The sequence below is a fragment of the Salmo salar genome, chromosome ssa04 (assembly GCF_905237065.1).
Source record: "Salmo salar chromosome ssa04, Ssal_v3.1, whole genome shotgun sequence".
Lineage (NCBI taxonomy): Eukaryota > Metazoa > Chordata > Actinopteri > Salmoniformes > Salmonidae > Salmo > Salmo salar.
Window position 1 is genome coordinate 25,844,786 of NC_059445.1, and position 19,986 is coordinate 25,864,771.

General features: G+C 43.9%; 1 protein-coding gene across 1 annotated transcript; it reads left to right on the forward strand.

Moving 5' to 3' along the window:
- The first annotated feature begins 1,714 nt into the window (after window positions 1-1,714).
- Window positions 1,715-6,309, forward strand: LOC106602768 (early growth response protein 4). Its single transcript, XM_014195612.2, has 2 exons — window positions 1,715-3,117; window positions 3,373-6,309. Exons 1-2 carry the CDS (start codon window positions 2,961-2,963, stop codon window positions 4,680-4,682), a joined length of 1,467 nt encoding a protein of 488 aa, XP_014051087.1. The 5' UTR covers window positions 1,715-2,960; the 3' UTR covers window positions 4,683-6,309.
- The last annotated feature ends 13,677 nt before the right edge of the window (window positions 6,310-19,986 follow it).

Consider the following 19,986-nt stretch of genomic DNA (forward strand, 5'->3'; position numbering starts at 1 on the left):
AGTGTACAAAACATTATGAACAGCTGCTCTTTCCATGACAGACTTGACCAGGTGAAGCTCAATATTAGGAAGGTATTCTTAATGTTTTGTACACTGTGTTTATCGACATTTTGATATCATAGAAAGAAAACTCATGCACATAACAGTTTGTCCACTCGATTTAAACAACTTTCCCCATAGGGACATGTGCTACATCGCCTCTATGGACCCAGCATCAGATAGTGAAAATAAAACACCTTTTTTATTGTTTGAAATGTCAACGTCTGTGAGGACAGGTTGGTTCAACCACTGAACACTTCGGGGTATTATCGATTTCCCCCGCATACCTGAAAGGCCAACCCTTTAGATAGCCAAGTGTTTTGTAGTTTAGGCTCAGCACGGTGACAACACCACCACAGCGGTCACGTTTGCTATTAGACAACGATGGAAGTGAATGAGTGAAAATAGTTCAGTGCTGAGCAGCAGCAGCGTGTAGGAAGCAATTACCAGCAAGGACTTTTCCTGAGTTGCATTTATAAAAGAAAACAGCATCCAGGCCTACCTTTCTGTCGCCCACATGTGCTCAGTGGGGCCACGACATTAGAACTGATCGAGTTTGAAGTAGCAGCAGCTACACTATATATACAAAAGTATGTGATACAAAAGTATGTGGACATCCCTTCAAATTAGTGGATTTGGCTATTTCAGCCACACCTGTCGATGACAGGTGTATAAAATTGAGCACACTGCCATGCAATCGCCATAGACAAACATTGGCAGTAGAATGGCCTTACTGAAGAGTTCAGTGACTTTCAACGTGGCACCGTCATAGGATTCCACCTTTCCAACAAGTCAGTTCATCAAATTTCAGGCCTGCTAGAGCTTCCTGGTCAACTGTAAGTGCTGTTATTGTGAAGTGGAAACATCTAGGACCAATAATGGCTCGCCCGTGAAGTGGTAGACCACATAAGCTCACAGAATGGGACCACCGAGTGCTGAAGCGCATAGCTCGTAAAAAATTGTCTGTCCTCGGTACCAAGTTCCAAACTGCCTCTGAAGCAACGTCAGCCCAAGAACTGTTAGCCGGGAGCTTCGTGAAATGGGGTTCCATGGCTGAGCAGCTGCACACAAGCCTAAGATCACCATGCTCATTGACAAGCGTCGGCTGGAGTGGTATAAAGCTTTCCGCCATTGGACTCTGGAGCAGTGGAAACACGTTCTATGGAGTGATGAATCACGCTTTTCCATCTGGCAGTCCAACGGACTAATCTGGGTTTGGCGGATGCCAGGAGAACGCTACCTGCCCCAATGCATAGTGCCAACTGTAAAGTTTGGTGGAGAAGGAATAATGGTCTTGGGGCTGTTTTTCATGGTTCGGGCTAGGCCCCTTAGATCGGGAATTCCTAACGCTACAGCATACAATGACATTCTAGATGATTCTGTGCTTCCAATTTTTTTGGCAACAGTTTGGGGAAGGCCCTTTCCTGTTTCAGCATGACAAAGTGCACAAAGTGAGGTCTATAAAGAAATTTTGATCGGTGTGGAAGAACTTGACAGGCCTGCACTTAGCCCTGACCTCAACCCTATCAAGCACCTTTGGGATGAACTGGAATGCCGACTGCAAGCCAGGCCTAATTGCCCAACGTCAGTGCCGACCTCACTAATGCTCTTGCAGCAATGTTCCAACATCTAGTGGAAAGCCTTCCCAGAAGAGTGGAGGTTGTTATAGCAGCAAAGGGGGGACCAACTCCATATTAATGCCCATGATTTTGGAATGAGATGTCCGACGAGCAGGTGTCCAGATACCTTTGGTCATGTAGTGTACAACAGAAATCTCAAATGTTTAAAGGATTAGGTCTATAACCTCTGTTATAAGGTGACCCAATGCCTCTCTTTTGAGTTTAAGGTGTGTCATCTTTTGATGTGAGTGCATAGCCTAGATAACCTACAGGTTGCATCCCAAAGGGCACCCTATTCCCCATGGGCCCTGGTCAAAAGCAGTGCACTACAAAGGAAACAGGGTGCCTACAACTGTTACTTTTTTATGTTATACAAGCCCATGGTCAAACTTTCATAACCAGTTAAATATTGATGGGTGCAGTAACTTCAGCTGCCACAATGGAAAGGGGGAAGGGGGGGTATTGCTTCTTCCTTGGCTACATCACAGTTAACTTGATTTGTAAAATATCTCTTCTATGAATCATACAGTGAAGTGAAATTGATGCTTAGTAGCATAACCGTAACGTCATATGGCCTAAAGCCTTCCCAATCTTAATTTGTTTAATTTATGAGAAATGAAGTTATTAAGTGTGTTGGTGTGTTGATTGGTGGCAGAAGACATTGTACATCTCCACACGGCATCGAATGACTGCCTAAAAGCTACCATGTTTTCTATTCGACCGAGTTTAATGCAAGAACACTTGCCATGCCACTGCCATGATATATTGTTATCATGATTTGATAAATCAAGCGTTTATTCTCATACATAACATTAACATACCCGATGGTAAATCAATGGCAGTCTCTCTCGCAGATCCAAGAGACTTGTTGCAACGTCAGAATCGTAACTCTCCTTTTTTGGGGGAAGCCCGTCACATCCTCTGTCCATGTATGGGCATGAAGTTTACACGCAGCGGGGAATCCTCTCACTGGAGCCGATGAATGGAGGGAGGGGTCTATCGACCCGCCGGAGTGTATATAAGGAGAGGCAAGGGAAGCCACTGGTGTGAAACCTACCCACAGCAACAGATAGCCGAAAAGCAACAAAGCGATACAACACGCAGTCATCTGGACAAAAAGGAAATTTCGAAATATTTATTGACACCTTTTTCCTCAAACGACCACCAGCACATTTTCGGGGATAATTGACGACCCCGTGCATCAGAGGGGAAAGGACACATAATTTGTATTTGCTTTGTTTAGTTTTTTTTGATCTACCTACACTTACCTGGATTGACAGACTTGAAATCAATCTCGCAATCATGCTGAATAACATGGATTTGAACTCTAAAGATTCCTTCTACCCTCAGTTTGAGAATTGTAACGGTTCTTCCCTGGGGATGGAAAATAGCGCTCGGAAAGATACCCAGGAGATGTTTTCGGACGCAGAGAGAGGAGCACCTGCCCAGTTTACCCATGGTAAATTCGCAGTAGCCTGTTGCTGCATTGCATAATGTGATACATTAATATGCATGCATTGATAGTTTGAATAACATAGTTTGTGGTTGCACATTGGGATTTATTAAAAACATCGCATGGATTTTATTTGTCCCATTTGCAGCGGTGCATGTTATGCATGTATGCTTATCGATTACATAACGACTTTAATTTATGTGCATTTATCAGTCTAAAATCAACATTTGTAATGACAAACTTTCCCTCTTTCTTTTTCAGAGGGAGCACCTGTAACCCTGAAAACCGAGGCCTCCAACTCAGATTTCGCCTTTAATCCCTGCGAGGGGCCCAAAGGCACCTACTCCTCCTCCCTCGCCTACTCAGGTAGCTTCTATGTCGAGGCGACTCAGGGTGGGCCGTGCAGCACAGAGACATTGCTCAACATGATCACAGAAATTGTCGGTATTTCTACTTTACCAATCTCCGAAGTTCAACTGAGCACCATGGACAGCAGCAGCTTCGGCGACGCCAGCGTCCAGAGGCAATCCTGCAGCGCCACCCCGCCCCTGTACTCGCCGGGGCAGACATGTCCCAGCTACCCCGACGGTCAATCCGGCAGCCAAGCTCAAGATTCAGCCTCTCCCCAGGTGAGCTTCGGCTCCCCCGCTCAAGTCCGAAACCAGAACAGCACCACCGAGCCGCAGTCAGAAGCTGCGTCTTTTCCAGTAGTGGTCAAGAATGAGTTCGAGAGCAGCTGTTACGAATGGGGCACGTTCAATAAATCAGACTCCTATTTGGAAACGGGCTTCCAATCATCAGAAACGTTCCCGATGTCCAGTGATTTCCCGTCTGACCAACAAGTGGATGTAAAGGAACTTTTGGACTCATTTTCCCCCATGTGTCCTAACCCAGAGATGGAGTTCAAAGTTGAAGGCGGAATCAAGCAGGAGCAGTGTTATTCTGACACCTGCTCTCAGAGTTTCTGCAGTTCTCTTTACTCCAACTACCCAGTGCCAGTCATGGACCTCTCAACCAACAACCTCCTCAAGCCAGCTATGTTTCCCAACATTGATCTTCCGCCATTATCTAATCAGTGCGATTCGTCTTGCCAGCTTACCTCACCAGCTTTACCCAGTACTATAGACTCAATTCTTTACTCCTCCTTATTGCCAGACTCCTTTGCCCAAAGTTATACGCCGCGCGCGCAAAAGGCACCGCGTGTCAGGAAAAGCCCCGCGGCCTCCACCGGGCCTGCCAAAGAGAAACCCTTCACCTGTCCCATGGAGAACTGCGACCGGCGCTTCTCCCGCTCGGATGAACTCAACAGGCACATCCGCATCCACACCGGACACAAACCCTTTCAGTGCCGCATCTGTCTGCGCAGTTTCAGCCGTAGCGATCACCTCACCACCCACACCCGGACTCACACGGGAGAGAAGCCGTTCTCCTGCGACGTATGCGGCAAAAGGTTCGCCCGGAGCGACGAGAGGAAAAGGCACGGTCGCGTGCACCTGAAACAGAAAGAGAAGATGGAGCTGAAGCCACAAGTGATCAGCGCGTGGCCATTTACTCTTCCTGAGGGAATTTGAAGAGACACCACTAAGCACACGAGTAGCTCTGTCCACACAACATTACAATCTTTCTGTCGAAGATAAAAAGCTTGACAGTTCATTGCTGATTACAGGTCGACGTATCAACGTTTGCGGTGTGACATATAGGTCGAGTGAAATTGGTTTGACTGTGAAAGTCTCTATAAGGAGTCTTAGAATAAGGATGTTTTGCGAGTTTGATTTGCATAATGCTATATCGGAAAGTGAATTGTGAAAGGGGTCTGCTCTTTCGACCCTCGTTTACTTGCTGCTGCTGACTCTATGCAACACATGCATAACTTGATTGTAAAACCTTCCCGAGTTGACAGCACAACAGACACTTGTTGGATTTCTCTGTTACAATCAACAAATTTGGTCATGCCAAACCAAACACCAAGGCATCATAACAAATGCCTGCAGCAGTTCAGCACCCTTTCGTCTGGACAGCTCCAACTTCAAACCTCGACGAAGAAATATACCAATAAGAAAACGAACTGCATCGAAATTGCTGGGCTGTATTGCACTTATATCTAATTTGAGATATCCTCTATCCACTAGAAAGTCTTATATTTTATGCTTTCGAGGCTTTTTATTCCACTAACACTGCAACCAGTGAGATAGTGGTTCTTCAAATGCATGTTTATGTTCATGTGGTATTATTGAATATAGCCAACAAATAACTTAGTCCTCCACTTGCCGAATGGAAGTGCAGGAGACTTCGTTTTATGACATGAATGTAACACATTATTCTTGGCTTTAGTCACGAAGCAGTCCATTTGTGCCAAGGTTTTGAGAATTTATTTTGCTTTGCTATTAATATTCTATTGATTGGTCTTTGTGATGTATTTAAACAAAATGGTTCAATAATTAAATCGTGAAAGTTATACCATAAATGGAAAATAAATATATTTGTATGACTGTACTTTGTATTTTTATAGCTGTGTATATACATATTTCAAAAGACCACTGTTTAACCTTGAATTGTTAAAGTGGAAAAGGCTTCTTTTTTTTAAAAAACATACTCACAATGTTTTACGTGTACCTTTGGATGGCTGGTAGCAAAATAGTGTTTTAGAGAGATTGTCATTTGATATAAATATATTTCTAAGACAAGTAAAAGATGACCTAACTGTTCGTATAATAGTGACTCGAAATATCATTTGATTACACTGCTAATCAGTTCGTGATGAGGACTATAGTGTTAAACTAGTAAGTCATTATACATGGCCCTGGTACAGTACGATGTACTGTATTGTACTCTCAAGCCAGAATTGACTAGCAGCACAACACAAAAACATTGCTGTTGAGTAATCAGGTAGCACACATTGCTGCGAGTTTATGTACTTTTCAGATGAGATGATTTAAGACTTGACAAGGCATTACTGACGAGGAAGCTATTCACTTTAGCAAAAAAAACAATGGTTATGGCTTGGCGAGAATGTCACCAATCAGTCAGGGTACTGTAAAAAAGTGTTTTAACTCGCCTTAAGTTATATTAACTGCTTGGGTATGTAATGAATTTTGTATATATACACAGTTTATACGAAAATACTTTCGATAAATTGAATATTGATGTTGTTATTTTTATGACAAATGTTTATGAATAAAATGTTTGGTTTTCTCGAAACATTGCAAGAGTCATTTGTCCATGCAGAGAAATTCCTCAGTCCTTCCTCACCTATGCTGACAACTTCCTGTATGTAAGTAACACAGCATCTTCCACCAAAGCAGTCATATGGATGACTATTGCGGCTGTTCCTAAAAATACACGTTCTAACTTGGCAACCTAGCAGCAGCAGATAGTGGTATCCTAACATTAGACATCACAGTTCCAATGTAATGAAGACTCACAAGGCTTTGGGCTCCAACACATTAAAGTGAATACCCGATTACTCAGTGTTGTGATTCTAGTCCCTCTGACATGAAAAAGGTCACGGGTTTATAGCTACCAAATGTGGAGATGAGATACATTAGCTGAGGGAGGACACCATTATAATTGGTATTTATTTGGTATAACCTCGGGTGCAGATGTTTCAGTCTAAACAGACCTTCATCAGAAAGAGACCTTAACCATACTTCCTCTTTCCATGGAGGTCTATGGCCTGCTGTATGTTGTTCATCTCAAAGGGCCCCATAGAGATACTGTATGTGTCTAACCTGTCATTCTTTCCCACAATGCTGATAGATAAGAGATCAATGATTGTTTGTTTCTCTCTCTTTCTCTCCATTTGTCTCTCTGTGACCCAGTAGCATTGCAATCTTCCCTTATGACCTCCTCCTTTTCATGCTGGCTGTGTCGAGAGAATGTTATCTACTGACAGTTGTTGCTCTGACTCGCTCATCATTCATATCCTTCATATCACTTATCAAAAGGAATATGCACAAAGGAAATAACATTTCCAATAATACATCCTGCTAATTCAATGGTACTGTGACTTTTGTGTGGTGCTGCTCTTTAGCAGTATACAGTATGTCTATGAGCCCATTTGAATCAACGTGTCAGAGATATTTCCATTTCTAACATTATTTCTATGCAAATGACAGATTGCACTCTTATCTGGCTCTTGAGCTTGCGATCAGGGATCTCATTGGTCACTTATGAGTTAGATTAGACTTGATAAGGTTGCCTGATCAGAAACAAGCATTCTTCATGTATTATTATTGCCCATTATTGTGCTATACTTGAGGTTTTAATAACCAGTATCTTTGAATACAATACTTATACTGTATCACAGTCACATCATATAGTGTTAAGCGTTGTGTCCTGAAAGTTCAATTCCCAACACTTGCATGTGAAAAGGCCTACTTTAACATCTCCAAAAATTAAGTTCCCTCACAGGAAAAATCAAGTTATTTTATTCTATTTCTATTCTATGCATGGTCTTTCTGGCTGTTTGTCAACATTAGAGCAGAGTAGAGCAGGATCTTCCCTGACTGTGGTCAAGGCAACTCAGCCCGTTGTGTCCTCCACGGAAGGGGACTGGTGATTACCAAAAGAGGAGACAGAGAGAGTTATATCGGGATAACACTGGTGAGACAGTCGAGATCTTCAGCACACTTCCTTCTGCAGGCAACTCGCTTGGACTCTCTCCAGGCAATCTGTCGTTGGTAGTGTTTAGGCATGCAAACAGGCAGGCAGGCAGGCAAACAAACAAAAAGGCAGACAGACAGGCAATTTAGAACACCCTGTGTGCCTGTGACGTGGCTGCCTGGCAGAACATTGCCCCTTGCCCACACCAGTGCGTAAGAGCCTGCGTTCTCCCCCTGTCTCTCTGACAACTCCCCGCACCATACCAGGCAGCGTGAAACATGTGACCCTTACCACATGGAGCTCAATGTATATCACCAACTCCTGTCCATCATCCCTTATGGATGTCAACAGTTCTCTTCAATCCATCCTCACCACTTCCAAAAGCACAGTGGACGGGGGGGAATATTCAGTGGTATAGCACATTGTTTAAGTAGCCAACATGTCCAGTGGAGGGTGGTTGAAATCTGAATTGCATAGCTGTGCAGTTACAGTGATTCATTATCCAGACACTTGAAGTCTGAAGAGTTGTTGAACTGTGCCACTGATGGAATTCCGCACGGAGCAGCTTAAACTGGTATTGTTTTTCGCATTCGGATCTAGAACATGACTCCGGTGAACCCCATGACTGCAGCCTCAACCATCTCGGCTGTAATTACCAAACCCCCCTAAACAGCCTGTCACGAGTCGCTCTCAGACACATGTTAATGTTGTTTCAAACCATGTAGTTCACGGAGATGAGAGTCCAGTCCACAATGCATCAACTCCACTTTCGGAGTTGACATTTATGGAGCTGTAGCCACACGGTGGTTTGTTAATAATTATATGAAGGCCGTTAAGTAGTCCTGTCCGAAAGCTGGCGACCCCCCGCGGAGAGCTGTGTTTTCACAGGGGTAGGCCCTGCACGACGGCGATGACAACTCATTGTGTCAATCAGACCCCAGCCGTCAGCTCCGTAATGCATAGGGTTGACATGAAGATCAAACGACAACTACAGGAGAAAGGGAGAGTCATAAAAGTAGAATTACTAGAACGGAAATCCCCATTCAAGTCAATGTTCTGTGATGGGTAATGAGTTTTAGTAATTCAATTCATATGTCGAGACTATCCCCTACAATTTCTGTGTGATTAATTCTTTCCAAGGGGCAAGTGAGACAAAAAACGTAGCCCGGTTGTCTATTCCATTGAATCGCATTTCAACAGGATATGAAGTCAACCTGAACCATATTCGTGTTTTGGCTGAGGATTAGATGAAAAACCCTGACGCGGGGAATGAAACCTAGTAAAGGATTAGATAGTGTACTGAATTCAGGGGTAGCCTCGACCGGGACTCGAACCCGTGTCCAGCGCCTCTCAAGCCAACACCTTATCCGTTATGCCAGTTATGCCTTGTTGTTGAGGTTGCTAGGTGTTGGGTTAAGTTCGCTACATTACCCCTTCCTTTGGGAGAGCGTGTCCTCATGCTTCTCTATGCCAAGTCACTCTCGTGTACACACCTCTCCCATGGCTGCCATCCCACTTCTGACACCAGTGTAGCGAATTAGGGTTAGGGTTATCATCCATTTTTGTGGCCTTGTGTACTAGGTCTATTGGAATCTCAAAAAAAAATCCAGGTACATTTGGCTGGTTGCATACCATCTTGATCTCACAAGCACACTTCTGTTCTTGGCATTTATCCGACATCTGCAAACGTTATGACTTAGGATGCAATAACCTAGAAGGGTTACGGTTAGATAATAACCGCTGTGTGGTTAAGGTCAGTGTATGGTTTAGATACAGGCAGCTCCATAATACAATAAAAAACATTCACTACTAAAATGCCTATAAGCGATAAAAAGTTGCACTCCATCCACTGCGCAAGCTATCCACTACATTCGGGCTGAAATGAGGTAAGGAACGCCTATTTAAATAGCTACTGCCCTAGGCCTCTCAAGAGCACAAAACAACCCCCTTGTCTATGCTTGAACTCCAAACATTTGTGTCTACAGCAATAATCCAATAATCACTCTTCTGAAACGTATTATGAATGCATTTGGTTATATTACGCATCAGGGTCCGATTTAACAGTTCAAGTCTACAGCGTTCAGGCCACATCAAGTACCCATTAATAATCACAGTCATCCTTCTTCAGACGCACGTCTATATCGTGTATGACCACACCGGCCGCCACGTCTCGATTGATCTGTTACAAGGTAATCACTGCGTAATTTGATTCGCACCTAGAGAACGCGTAGAAGCAGGCGCGCCATGGTCCTTGGGGTGAGCTCGGTAATCAAGCTGCATAATCACACCGCGGTAATAGCAATCAGGCTTAGCGGATTAATGCCGCGGCTCAGATCATTTCCCGTTCCGGTGGTCCCCATATCTGATCCTGAAGAAGGGAGTAGGTGTTCTGGAGAGCGCCAGGTGATTAAGACTAGAAACTGTTGAAAACGGCAAAGGAGCTCGTTATGCAAACATTTTCTCCAAGTGTCTAATTCTTTCCCATTGTTCCGGAGGCGCCAAATTTCTTCATTAATATGACTGATCAGGCGAGGCACTATAGGAGATGGATGGGAGGGAAAACTCACTGTACTCATGTCTCTTATCTCTTCCCTGACAAATTGCGTGTCAAACCAAAGGGTCAATGAGTCTTCGTTTGCTGTTCTATTCCCGCGCGCAACATCTCCTTGGTAACTCAGTCAAAGGTGTTACACGGGTGCACAGCACAGAAAGGTGAACATTTCTTGGCGCGAGGTAAATTACTTCAATGCAATTCCATCACCGCTGGACAATTCACCACCGTCCTTGATGCAACCTTAAAAGCAAAGGCCCTCATAATAACCCTGGATTTTTAGTATACTGTGCATCTGCCATGACAGGCATCCTTGGAGAAAAATATTTATTGAAGATCCTTGCAGGCAGTGTCTGCTTTACTTTTTTTTTTACCTTTGATGAGTCACAAATGGCATGTGCAGCTTTATATTGTATACTGTGCATCAGGGATGTGCAACTTTGATGGGGGTGGGGGTCACAGAAAATCTGAATTTACCCGCAGTTGCTTTCGGGTCTGCATGCAAAACATATTAGTGGCCTCCCTCTTGACAGCTGAGAGCATATTTTTTAAGTTTTAGAGTTTATTTCGTGCAATTCTACACATTTTGCCATGGGGTGTAGTGAAAATGTTGCAATTTTAGAGCATGTTTACTGCAATTCTACACTTTTTGCCATTGGGCTGAGAGAATATTTAGCAATTTTATAACATGCAATTCTACACATTTTGTAATGGGTTGGAGAGGAAGATTAGCTGTTTTACAGCTAATTTCATGCAATTCAACACATTTTGCCATAAGGTGGAGTGAGATGTTTGCAGTTTTTAATATGATATCGGAGTTAGACTGACTAACAAAATCAATGGAGGCCCCCAGCCGGTAATTCCACCATGATAACAAGTTTCAATAGTTTAGCGGCCAGCTAACTTAGCAATCTAAAAAAATGTTAGCTGGCATGGGCTAATTGACTGAATATCAGTGACTGACATAATAAGAGAAAAACTGCTGATGAACAACCAAATGTCGAAATCACACCTTGTGCATTCTTCTATTCTAACGCGCAACAGTAAATTGAGACCCCGACTGAGTTTTTTTGTGGAAATTGAACCCAGGACCTTCAAAAGGGGAGCCCATCCCGGCCCTATATAGTGCATTACCTTTGACCCGAGCCCCATGTGGTTGTTTTGTGTTTAAAATGGTCAAATAAATAAAGTAAACAAATCAAATAAATTAAGGGAATAGGGTCCCATTTTGGACACACATCATGTTAACACAGGGCGATAATGCAGTTTCCTAGTGTCTCTGGTAGGATTCATTTATTGAGAATTTATAAATTCACAGCTCTAATGGAAATGTGAACGAATTACCAGGAAATGACCAATGTACTCTACCAATGTACAGTACCATCATCCACTGTACCAATGTAAATATATATCTCAGGTGTACTTTACTGCACTAGTTGTCAATCTGGATGCAGTACCATCATGTACTGTACCAATGTAAATTATATCTTAGGTGTACTCTACTGCAGTAGTTGTCGCTCTGGATAAGAGCATCTGCTAAATGACTAAATGTAAGTTTACTCACTGTATATACCTGTGGCTTCTTGCAAGATGTCAAACTGATAGATTTGGAGGAATATCTAAATAAATTCAATTTCAGTTGAGACTCATTGGATAATAAATGCTTACAGTTGTACTTATAGCCCTGAGTCATCGACATGTCATTACGCAGGGTTTTTTACGAAGATCTTTGATTCCAAACCCAATGAGACTAGAAACAAAGAAATGACAAGGAAAACCCCAAAGCGAGAACCCAAGACAAGAGCACTCTATCATGACAACAACCCCCCACCCCCCACCCCCCTCTCTCGGTGTTGCCTTAGCCTACATTGGGATTTTATCAGCCCCCCTGGCCATAACAATGCCCCTGACAGTGGCCCCGCCTGTATCAGACAGCATCCGGCAGATCCAAGATGGATGACAGGATGCAATGGGTTAACCATTAACCCGGTCCAGCCGGTGGCACTGGCAGCACAGCAACAGGCTCAGCGACTCTCAGCGGCTCAACTTCCTCTAGTCTAGTGTGATGGATCAGTCTGTGATGGCCGTCATTGTGTATAGATTCTACAGGACACCTCTCCTGTTTTCCCCAGATTGGGTTGAGCTGTAGTGTGCTGGGGCCCCTGTGATGACTGGTTCCTGCCACGCCTAGTGATGGATGGATCAGCTTCACCACTCTGCTGATTCAGCGATGCACTCCTAGTGTCTGAAGAGTAGTGTGTGTGTGTGTGTGTGTGTGTGTGTGTGTGTGTGTGTTTGTGTGTGTGTGTAGTTCACACCTTGCAATACATTTTTCTTTGTGGAAACGAATTAGAACAGCGAAGTGTTGTATCAGAATGTTGGAGTTGGACTTCAACCATGTCATAGTTATGCGACTACATTTAGCCACCCTTTATTGGCCAGAGACCCATTTTTTTCCCCCTTCCAACTGGCTCTCAAAGCATCCAGCTTCATGGCAGCCTGTTTCAAGTTCTCCAATTTAATAAACATCTACAAATAGTCATGCATTGTGAACACAACCACACAAAATCCTCTCCTAAATGAAAGACTCACGTGTGTCCAGGGCCGGCAGATCAGTGTGAACAGTGAGCGATGACTTTAGGGGTGACATTTGAGGAGCATTAATGAGGCATGTCTTGTGACAGCTGTGTCACTACGAGCCGTCTGTTTGCTGTCTCACTGTACTGTCGCTATTCAGACGAACACTGGGGAAGGAGATGTACTGTGGCCAAGCGATGGCACCAGTGCACCGCTCTCCTCTAATGATGGCTCACCCACCGAGCGTCACTGCAAATGGCAGAGGCCTGGAGAATACTCGGTGTGTGTGTGTGTGTGTGTGTGTGCATTTGTGCTTGCGTGTGTGTGTGTGTGTGTGTGTGTGTGTGTGTGTGCATGCATGTGCATGTGTGTTAATGATACCCCCTCTGTCATGGGCAAGATGGAATCAGAGAGCCTGAAAGAGAGAGAGAGCAGAAGGGAGGGAGGGAGAGAGCGAGAGAAGCCTGAGCCATAAAGAATAGCAGTATAAAATGAGTGGGCAGAACGGAACGCGGGCTCTGCTAGTACACTGAACCTTCAGCTTGAGCAGGGTGAGGATTTGCATTCACTTACCAGGCTCCACGCAGCTCTCTGTTTCCTGCATCTGAATTAACCATCAAATCAAGCATCGCACATCTGAACCGCGTGAAATGTATGCAAAATGTACCTACTGCAGTAGTAACAGCATCGATCATCTTGCAGGGGATATGGTGTGCATGTCAAATACTGTGTTGCTATAGCAGTGAATTATAACCATTAGCTGGGGAACTAACCATGTAAACCTAGTAATTCTCCTTTGTGGATTGACAGTATGACAATAAGAAATGCCATTTAGCAGACACTTTTATCCAAAGTGACTTACGTGCATCATTTTTTTTATGTACAGTGTATTCAGAAAGTATTCAGACCCATTGACCTTTTCCACATTTTGTTACGCTACAGCCTTATTCTAAAATGGGTTAAATAAAAAATGTTCTTCATCAATCTACACACAATACCCCATAAGGACAAAACGAAAACAGGTTTTTAGAAAGTTGTGCAAATTTGTAAAAAAAACAAACAGAAATACCTTTTTACATAAGTATTCAGACCCTCTGCTATGAGACTCGAAATTGAGCTCAGGTACATCCTGTTTCCATTGATCATCCTTGAGATGTTTCTACAACTTGATTGGAGTCCACCTGTGGTAAATTCAATTGATTGGACATGATTTGGAAAGGCACACACCTGTCTATATAAGGTCCCACAGTTGACAGTGCATGTCAGAGCAAAAACCAAGCCATGAGGTTGAAGGAATTGTCCGTAGAGCTCCGAGACAGGATTGTGTCGAAGCACAGATCTGGGGAAAAAAACTATGTAGCATTGAAGGTCCCCAAGAACACAGTGGCCTCCATCATTCTTAAATGGAAGAAGTTTGGAACCACCAATACTCTTCCTAGAGCTGGCTGCCCGGCCAAACTGAGCAATCGGCAGAGAAGGGCCTTGGTCAGAGAGGTGACCAAGAACCCAATGCACACTGTGACAGAGCTCCAGAGTTCCTCTGTGGAGATGGGAGAACCTTCCAGAAGGACAACCATCTCTGCAGCACTCCACCAATCAGGCCTTTATGGCAGAGTGGCCAGAAGGAAGCCACTTCTCAGTAAAAGGCACATGACAGCCCGCTTGGAGTTTGCCAAAAGGCACCTAAAGTATTATCAGACCATGAGAAACAAGATTCTCTGGTCTGATGAAACCAAGATTAAACTCTTTCGCCTGAATGGCCAGCGTCACGTCTGGAGGAAACCTGACACCATCCCTACGGTGAAACATGGTGGTGGCAGCATCATGAAGTGCGGATGTTTTTCAGTAGCAGGGACTAGGAGACTAGTTAGGATCAAGGGAAAGATGAATGGAGCAAAGTACAGAGAGATCCTTGATGAAAGAGCGCTTAGGACCTCAGACTGGGCAAAGGTACATCTTCCAACGGGACAACGACCCTAAGCACACAGCCAAGACAACGCAAGAGTGGCTTTGGGACAAGTCTCTGACTGTTCTTGAGTGACCCAGCCAGAGTCCGGACTTGAACCTGATTAAACATCTCTGGAGAGACCTGAAAATAGTTGTGCAGTGACGCTCCACATCCAACCTGACAGAGCTTGAGAGGATCTGCAGAAAACAATGGGAGAAACTCCCCAAATACAGGTGTGCCAAACTTGTAGCGTCATACCCAAGAAGACTCAAGGCTGTAATCGCTGCCAAAGGTGTTTCAACAAATTACTGAGTAAAGGGTCTGAATACTTATATAAATGTGATATTTTACATTTTTAAATTTTTAATACATTTGCAAAAATGTATAAAAAACCGACTTTGCTTTGTCATTATGGATTATTGTGTGTAGATCGATAAGGGGGGAAAAACTATTTCATCCATTTTAGAATAAGGATTTAACGTAACAAAACGTGGAAAAAGTGAAGTGGTCTGAATGCTTTCTGAATGCACTGTATTGGTGGTCCTGGGAATTGAACCCACTATGTTGGTGTTCTCTACCAACTGAGCCACAAAGGACCAAATTATCCATTCTTAGATAATGTTGAATTTCATGTTTATCTGAAATATTGTCATCAACTAATTGCTCAAAGGCAAACATGCCAAATGATATTGGTTGTGTCTCGGCACCATATTCCCTACGTAGTGCACTACTTTTGACCAGAGCCCTATGAGTCCTGGTCAAAAGTAGTGCATGATATAGGGATTTATTTTAATCATCTCATACTCAGTTTGATAGGAGCTGATGGGACCCAATCAGTCGTTGAGATAAAGCGACAGAAAGGTAATTAAAGTTGACCGTGCTCAGGGCACAAAGGTAGGCTACCCAGTATGACGTCACCTGTCTGTCATATCGATACACCACACATTATAATCCGTCCGGTCGAAACACCACATTGCAGCCCCAGGCAATAGTGTAACGTCACACGTGACTTCCTCCTCAGCTAGCTTCACACAAACACACCTCCATATGGAAACACTGTGGCTGTGTACCAAATGCACCATATAGGGAATTGTGGGCCATTTGGGATGCATCCTCAGCCAGCATCACACACGCACACACACGCGCACACACACGCACACACACACACACACACACACACACACACAGACCTCCATAGGAGAACACTATCCTGGAGTAGTAGTAGCTGGCTAGAGAATCCCCTGTTCTGTTCCTCCAAGCCTGGCTTGTACCTGCTGTTTTACCTCCCTCCGGGTTAACAGTATAGCTTCACACAAAGTCACAACCCCCTCACTCCTCTCCTCCCCTCAGTGACGCATAATAGCCCTGCTCCTCCCTCCCCGCACCCCCAGTGCCGTGGCCTTTGGGCGGGTGATGGATTGTCACCCTCACCTGGGGGAGGAAGGGGAGAGTGACGTCTCTCTCTGTTCTGAGTGTATGGACGCCATGCTGGGGCCCCACAGGGGCCCCTCAAAGGCCTCAGTTGACCCAGAGCCCAGGCCTTGTCAGTATCACTGACGGAAACTGTCACTGGATGTGAGCCCCTTGGAGCGTTCTGAGCCCCTAAAGAGACGTTTAACTGTTATTTTCTTTGTCCTTTTTAAAAGGGGTTTCATTTGAATGACTCAGAGCATCGCTGGCCATTTGAAAATCAAAACACTTTCTCTCGTTATAGCCACTCATTCCCTTGTCTTTGGCTGCTCTAAGAGCACTCCCATGGATCATGTCACAATGCAAATGAATGTTCGGCGTTGGGTAATTACATCTGTGGCTAAGGTGATTATGAGTTCAACTCAGGTGAAAATGGGAAACGGTATAAAAGGGACAATTAAACAACTTCTAAATTCGAAATAGGAGAATGTGTTTTTTTTAAAATGTGTGTTAAAAAAGTAATGTTTTTGTTGTACAACGGACCGTGAATTATACTCGAAGAGCCGCAAGGCTGTTTGAAGAGTAGACATTACCTTTCAACCCTAGTTTAAATAATACATGGCGTTGGTACAATATAACTTTACTATACAATCCAGTTCACAGTGTTCGAGTGGAGGCCAAGGATTTATTTAATTCACAAAACCTAGAAAGGCCGACGTAATGACATGTCGATGATTCACAGCTGTAAGTACAACTGTCAGCAAGTTTATTAAGATCAATCGGTTATGTGATTCGTTATTCAAGTAACTCAACAAGGGCTATTCTTTTCCATTGCCATCCAGTCATTTCTCTTCATTCTTTTCTTTCCTTCCCTATAAAGTTACCCACGTGCAAAGCGGAGAAAAAGAACGTTCCAAACTCATGGAACGGAAGTTTTTCCGAAATAGAACACACATTACAACTGGAAAGGATCGAGGTCGACACAAATGCAAATCAACACAAAGACCAATAGCATCAGTCATCTCAACTGTCAATCAACTCTCAGGTGGCATAGGGTCCACTTCCTGTTAACAAGCTATCTGGATGATCTGTGTACAATCAGATGAGTCGATCCTCAGTATCCCCCCTGTGTGTGTATTTGTGTATTTGTGCCCTCTGACAGTCCGTCCGATTGATCCATGCGTACCCCCCCCATTAACCATTAACTGAACAACCATTAAGTGCCAAGAGGAGACAGACAACGAGAGGATTCCATTCCTCCACAGTACATCCATCCAGATCTAGGCACCCTCTATTGTTATGGATCCAAAATGATGGCCGGTTGCAGGATGCTAGGTCTAACCATTAACCAGGTACAGGACACTGGGGCAGGGGAGCCAGTTTCCTGGGCTGCTCTAGGGGGTAACAGATCACACGGTCCCCAGGACGAGGTGGTTAACCGTTAACCGTGTCACCGCCGGGGCCTTCCTCTCGTCCCGTAGACAGATAGAGAGGGATCCCTGATCCCTCCATCACCGTCGCTTCTCCTCTTTATTCATTCACCCCTCTTTCATTTACCACAGAGGACAGTTGCGTCCCCCTGCACGTGAATGATAAGGATAAACGGCAAGATTGATATGACAGCTGACGAACGTGCCGTTTCCTGTTACTCGACATGGCTGAAGAATTGATGGACTCGACGTTCTCACTCTATAGTGTGATGGAAATGTTTAGACACACACACACACACATCAAAGCGGCAGAGCTTGTCATGTTATGATTGTTAAGCAGTTGTCACATTCATGTACGTTACCATATAGGTTACCGAACAGTTTTGAAGAGTGCCACAATATACATCTTCTAGACATGGCTTTGAGTGGATGTGTTACTGTCAAAGCTATCAACGTTTGTATTTTATGATAAGCTCCACATAGCGAAAGCACACATACTGCTATGACTGACCGCCACTTTCACTCTGCAAAGCCTGTGTACACAAGACAACCACTTTATTAAGCCTACAATACAGCTTGTGTTCTGATGTCCCGTCTGACTGTACACTTGAATTAGGTTGGGAATTCCTAGTAAAACCCAATGTGTGCATTACGGCTCCATCCCTCCAGTATAGTTTAAAAGGGGTTCCCAGCTGTAGCCTTGGTCACTTTCCGCCAACCCCCATTATAAAGTCCGCAACTAGACCTCCATGGCGGCTTTAACCGCTCTATCCGGCTCCATAATGGCCGCCGCTTGTGGGACCAGATAGACTGAAGAGCTTTCATGTCGCCTGAACAGCAACACTCCTCTCATTACCGGCTATAGTAGCCCTACATCAAACCTGCTCATTATTTTCAACAAGGGAGGAAACCCAAAGTACACAGAGATGACGAGCGGGGGCTACAAAGTGACTAAAGTTCAAATAATATCTGAACTTTGTGGTTATGCTATGCACGCTATATCGACAGGCCACCCAGCCTGCTATAGGCAGAGAGCAAAGACTGTCAGTGGAGATAAAAGTAGTTATTATTAACACAGAAAACACTGGTGCAGAGTCTGTGGTCTAGTTGTAGCATATATACTGTACATGCTTTCCCACTGGAGACAGGGGTTCAGTCCCGTGTCTTCCCCTTCCTGCTGTGTCTCTTCTCTTTATCTGTATCCCCTCTGCTTCTGTATCATTTGGGGATTTGTGTAATTACACCATACTTCAAATAGTGTTATGTTAGATATACTGTGTGAAGGAGACATGGTCTTCAGCATGGTTTGTGATAAATAAGAACCCTCCATGAACCTTACTGAAGGAGAACAGGATTTTTTGCTGTTGTTGATATCACCATCCGTATCTGAATGACCACCTATTTATAGTTTCCAAGTGTTTTAACACCATTTGCATAAAAGCCTCTATATATAGCCCAAGTTCTAGGTAATGTGGCAGTGATTTGATGAGGTCCCTCAGGCAGGGGTTAAACTAACATACAATGGCTGTTAGCAGTATTAATATGCAAATGAATGCAACTCACCAGCCTGTTGTCATACCTACCCAACTGAAAGCCGGCCCAAAATAAGTTCCACTGGGGGAAAAAAAACAAGAGCCATACTTGATAAGACATACTCTGTTACCATGGCAACGTCGACAGTGTGGTTCAAGCAGAAAATGCAGAGGTCTGTATAATCGTTGTCATTGTGTACATGGGTTTCGCTATCAGACCCATGTATCGCTCTCGTAAATGGGATAGAAGAAATCTGGTTTCAACCGGTCGTAATTAGGGAGCTTTCAATATTGGCAGAAAAAAAAGCCGAATTATTCTTCGTACAGAAGGACTCATCCATGGTCCTTTACACACTCAACCGTACAACTGATGAACAATGCATTTGGCACAACGGTTGTGATACAATGGAGAATTTCTCTGCACAATAATTATAACACTTGCGTTGTGGAGAGAACAACGGTTGAGTGAGTATTCTTGTGCGGACAAACTCTCCATTGTGTCTCAAATATCTGTTGTATCAATGCGTTGTACATCATTTACAACCCGAGTGTGTACAGGGGCCTGTGCTGTCGACAAGATGTTTCCTTTTATTGTAAGTCGTAGTAGAGATATACGTACCTTCATGTAAACTGATTTATTTGTTGCATCTTCTGTATACATCACGGTACTGTGTGCAACTACACTGTAACATTGATCTGTTAGACTACTACACCATAGAGAGAATTGACATCTAAATGTATATTGATATCTAGAATCTATAGGGATTCTATATGTAATTCCATAGACTGTATCTCGTTGGAGCTTCTCTACACACCATGGTCCAT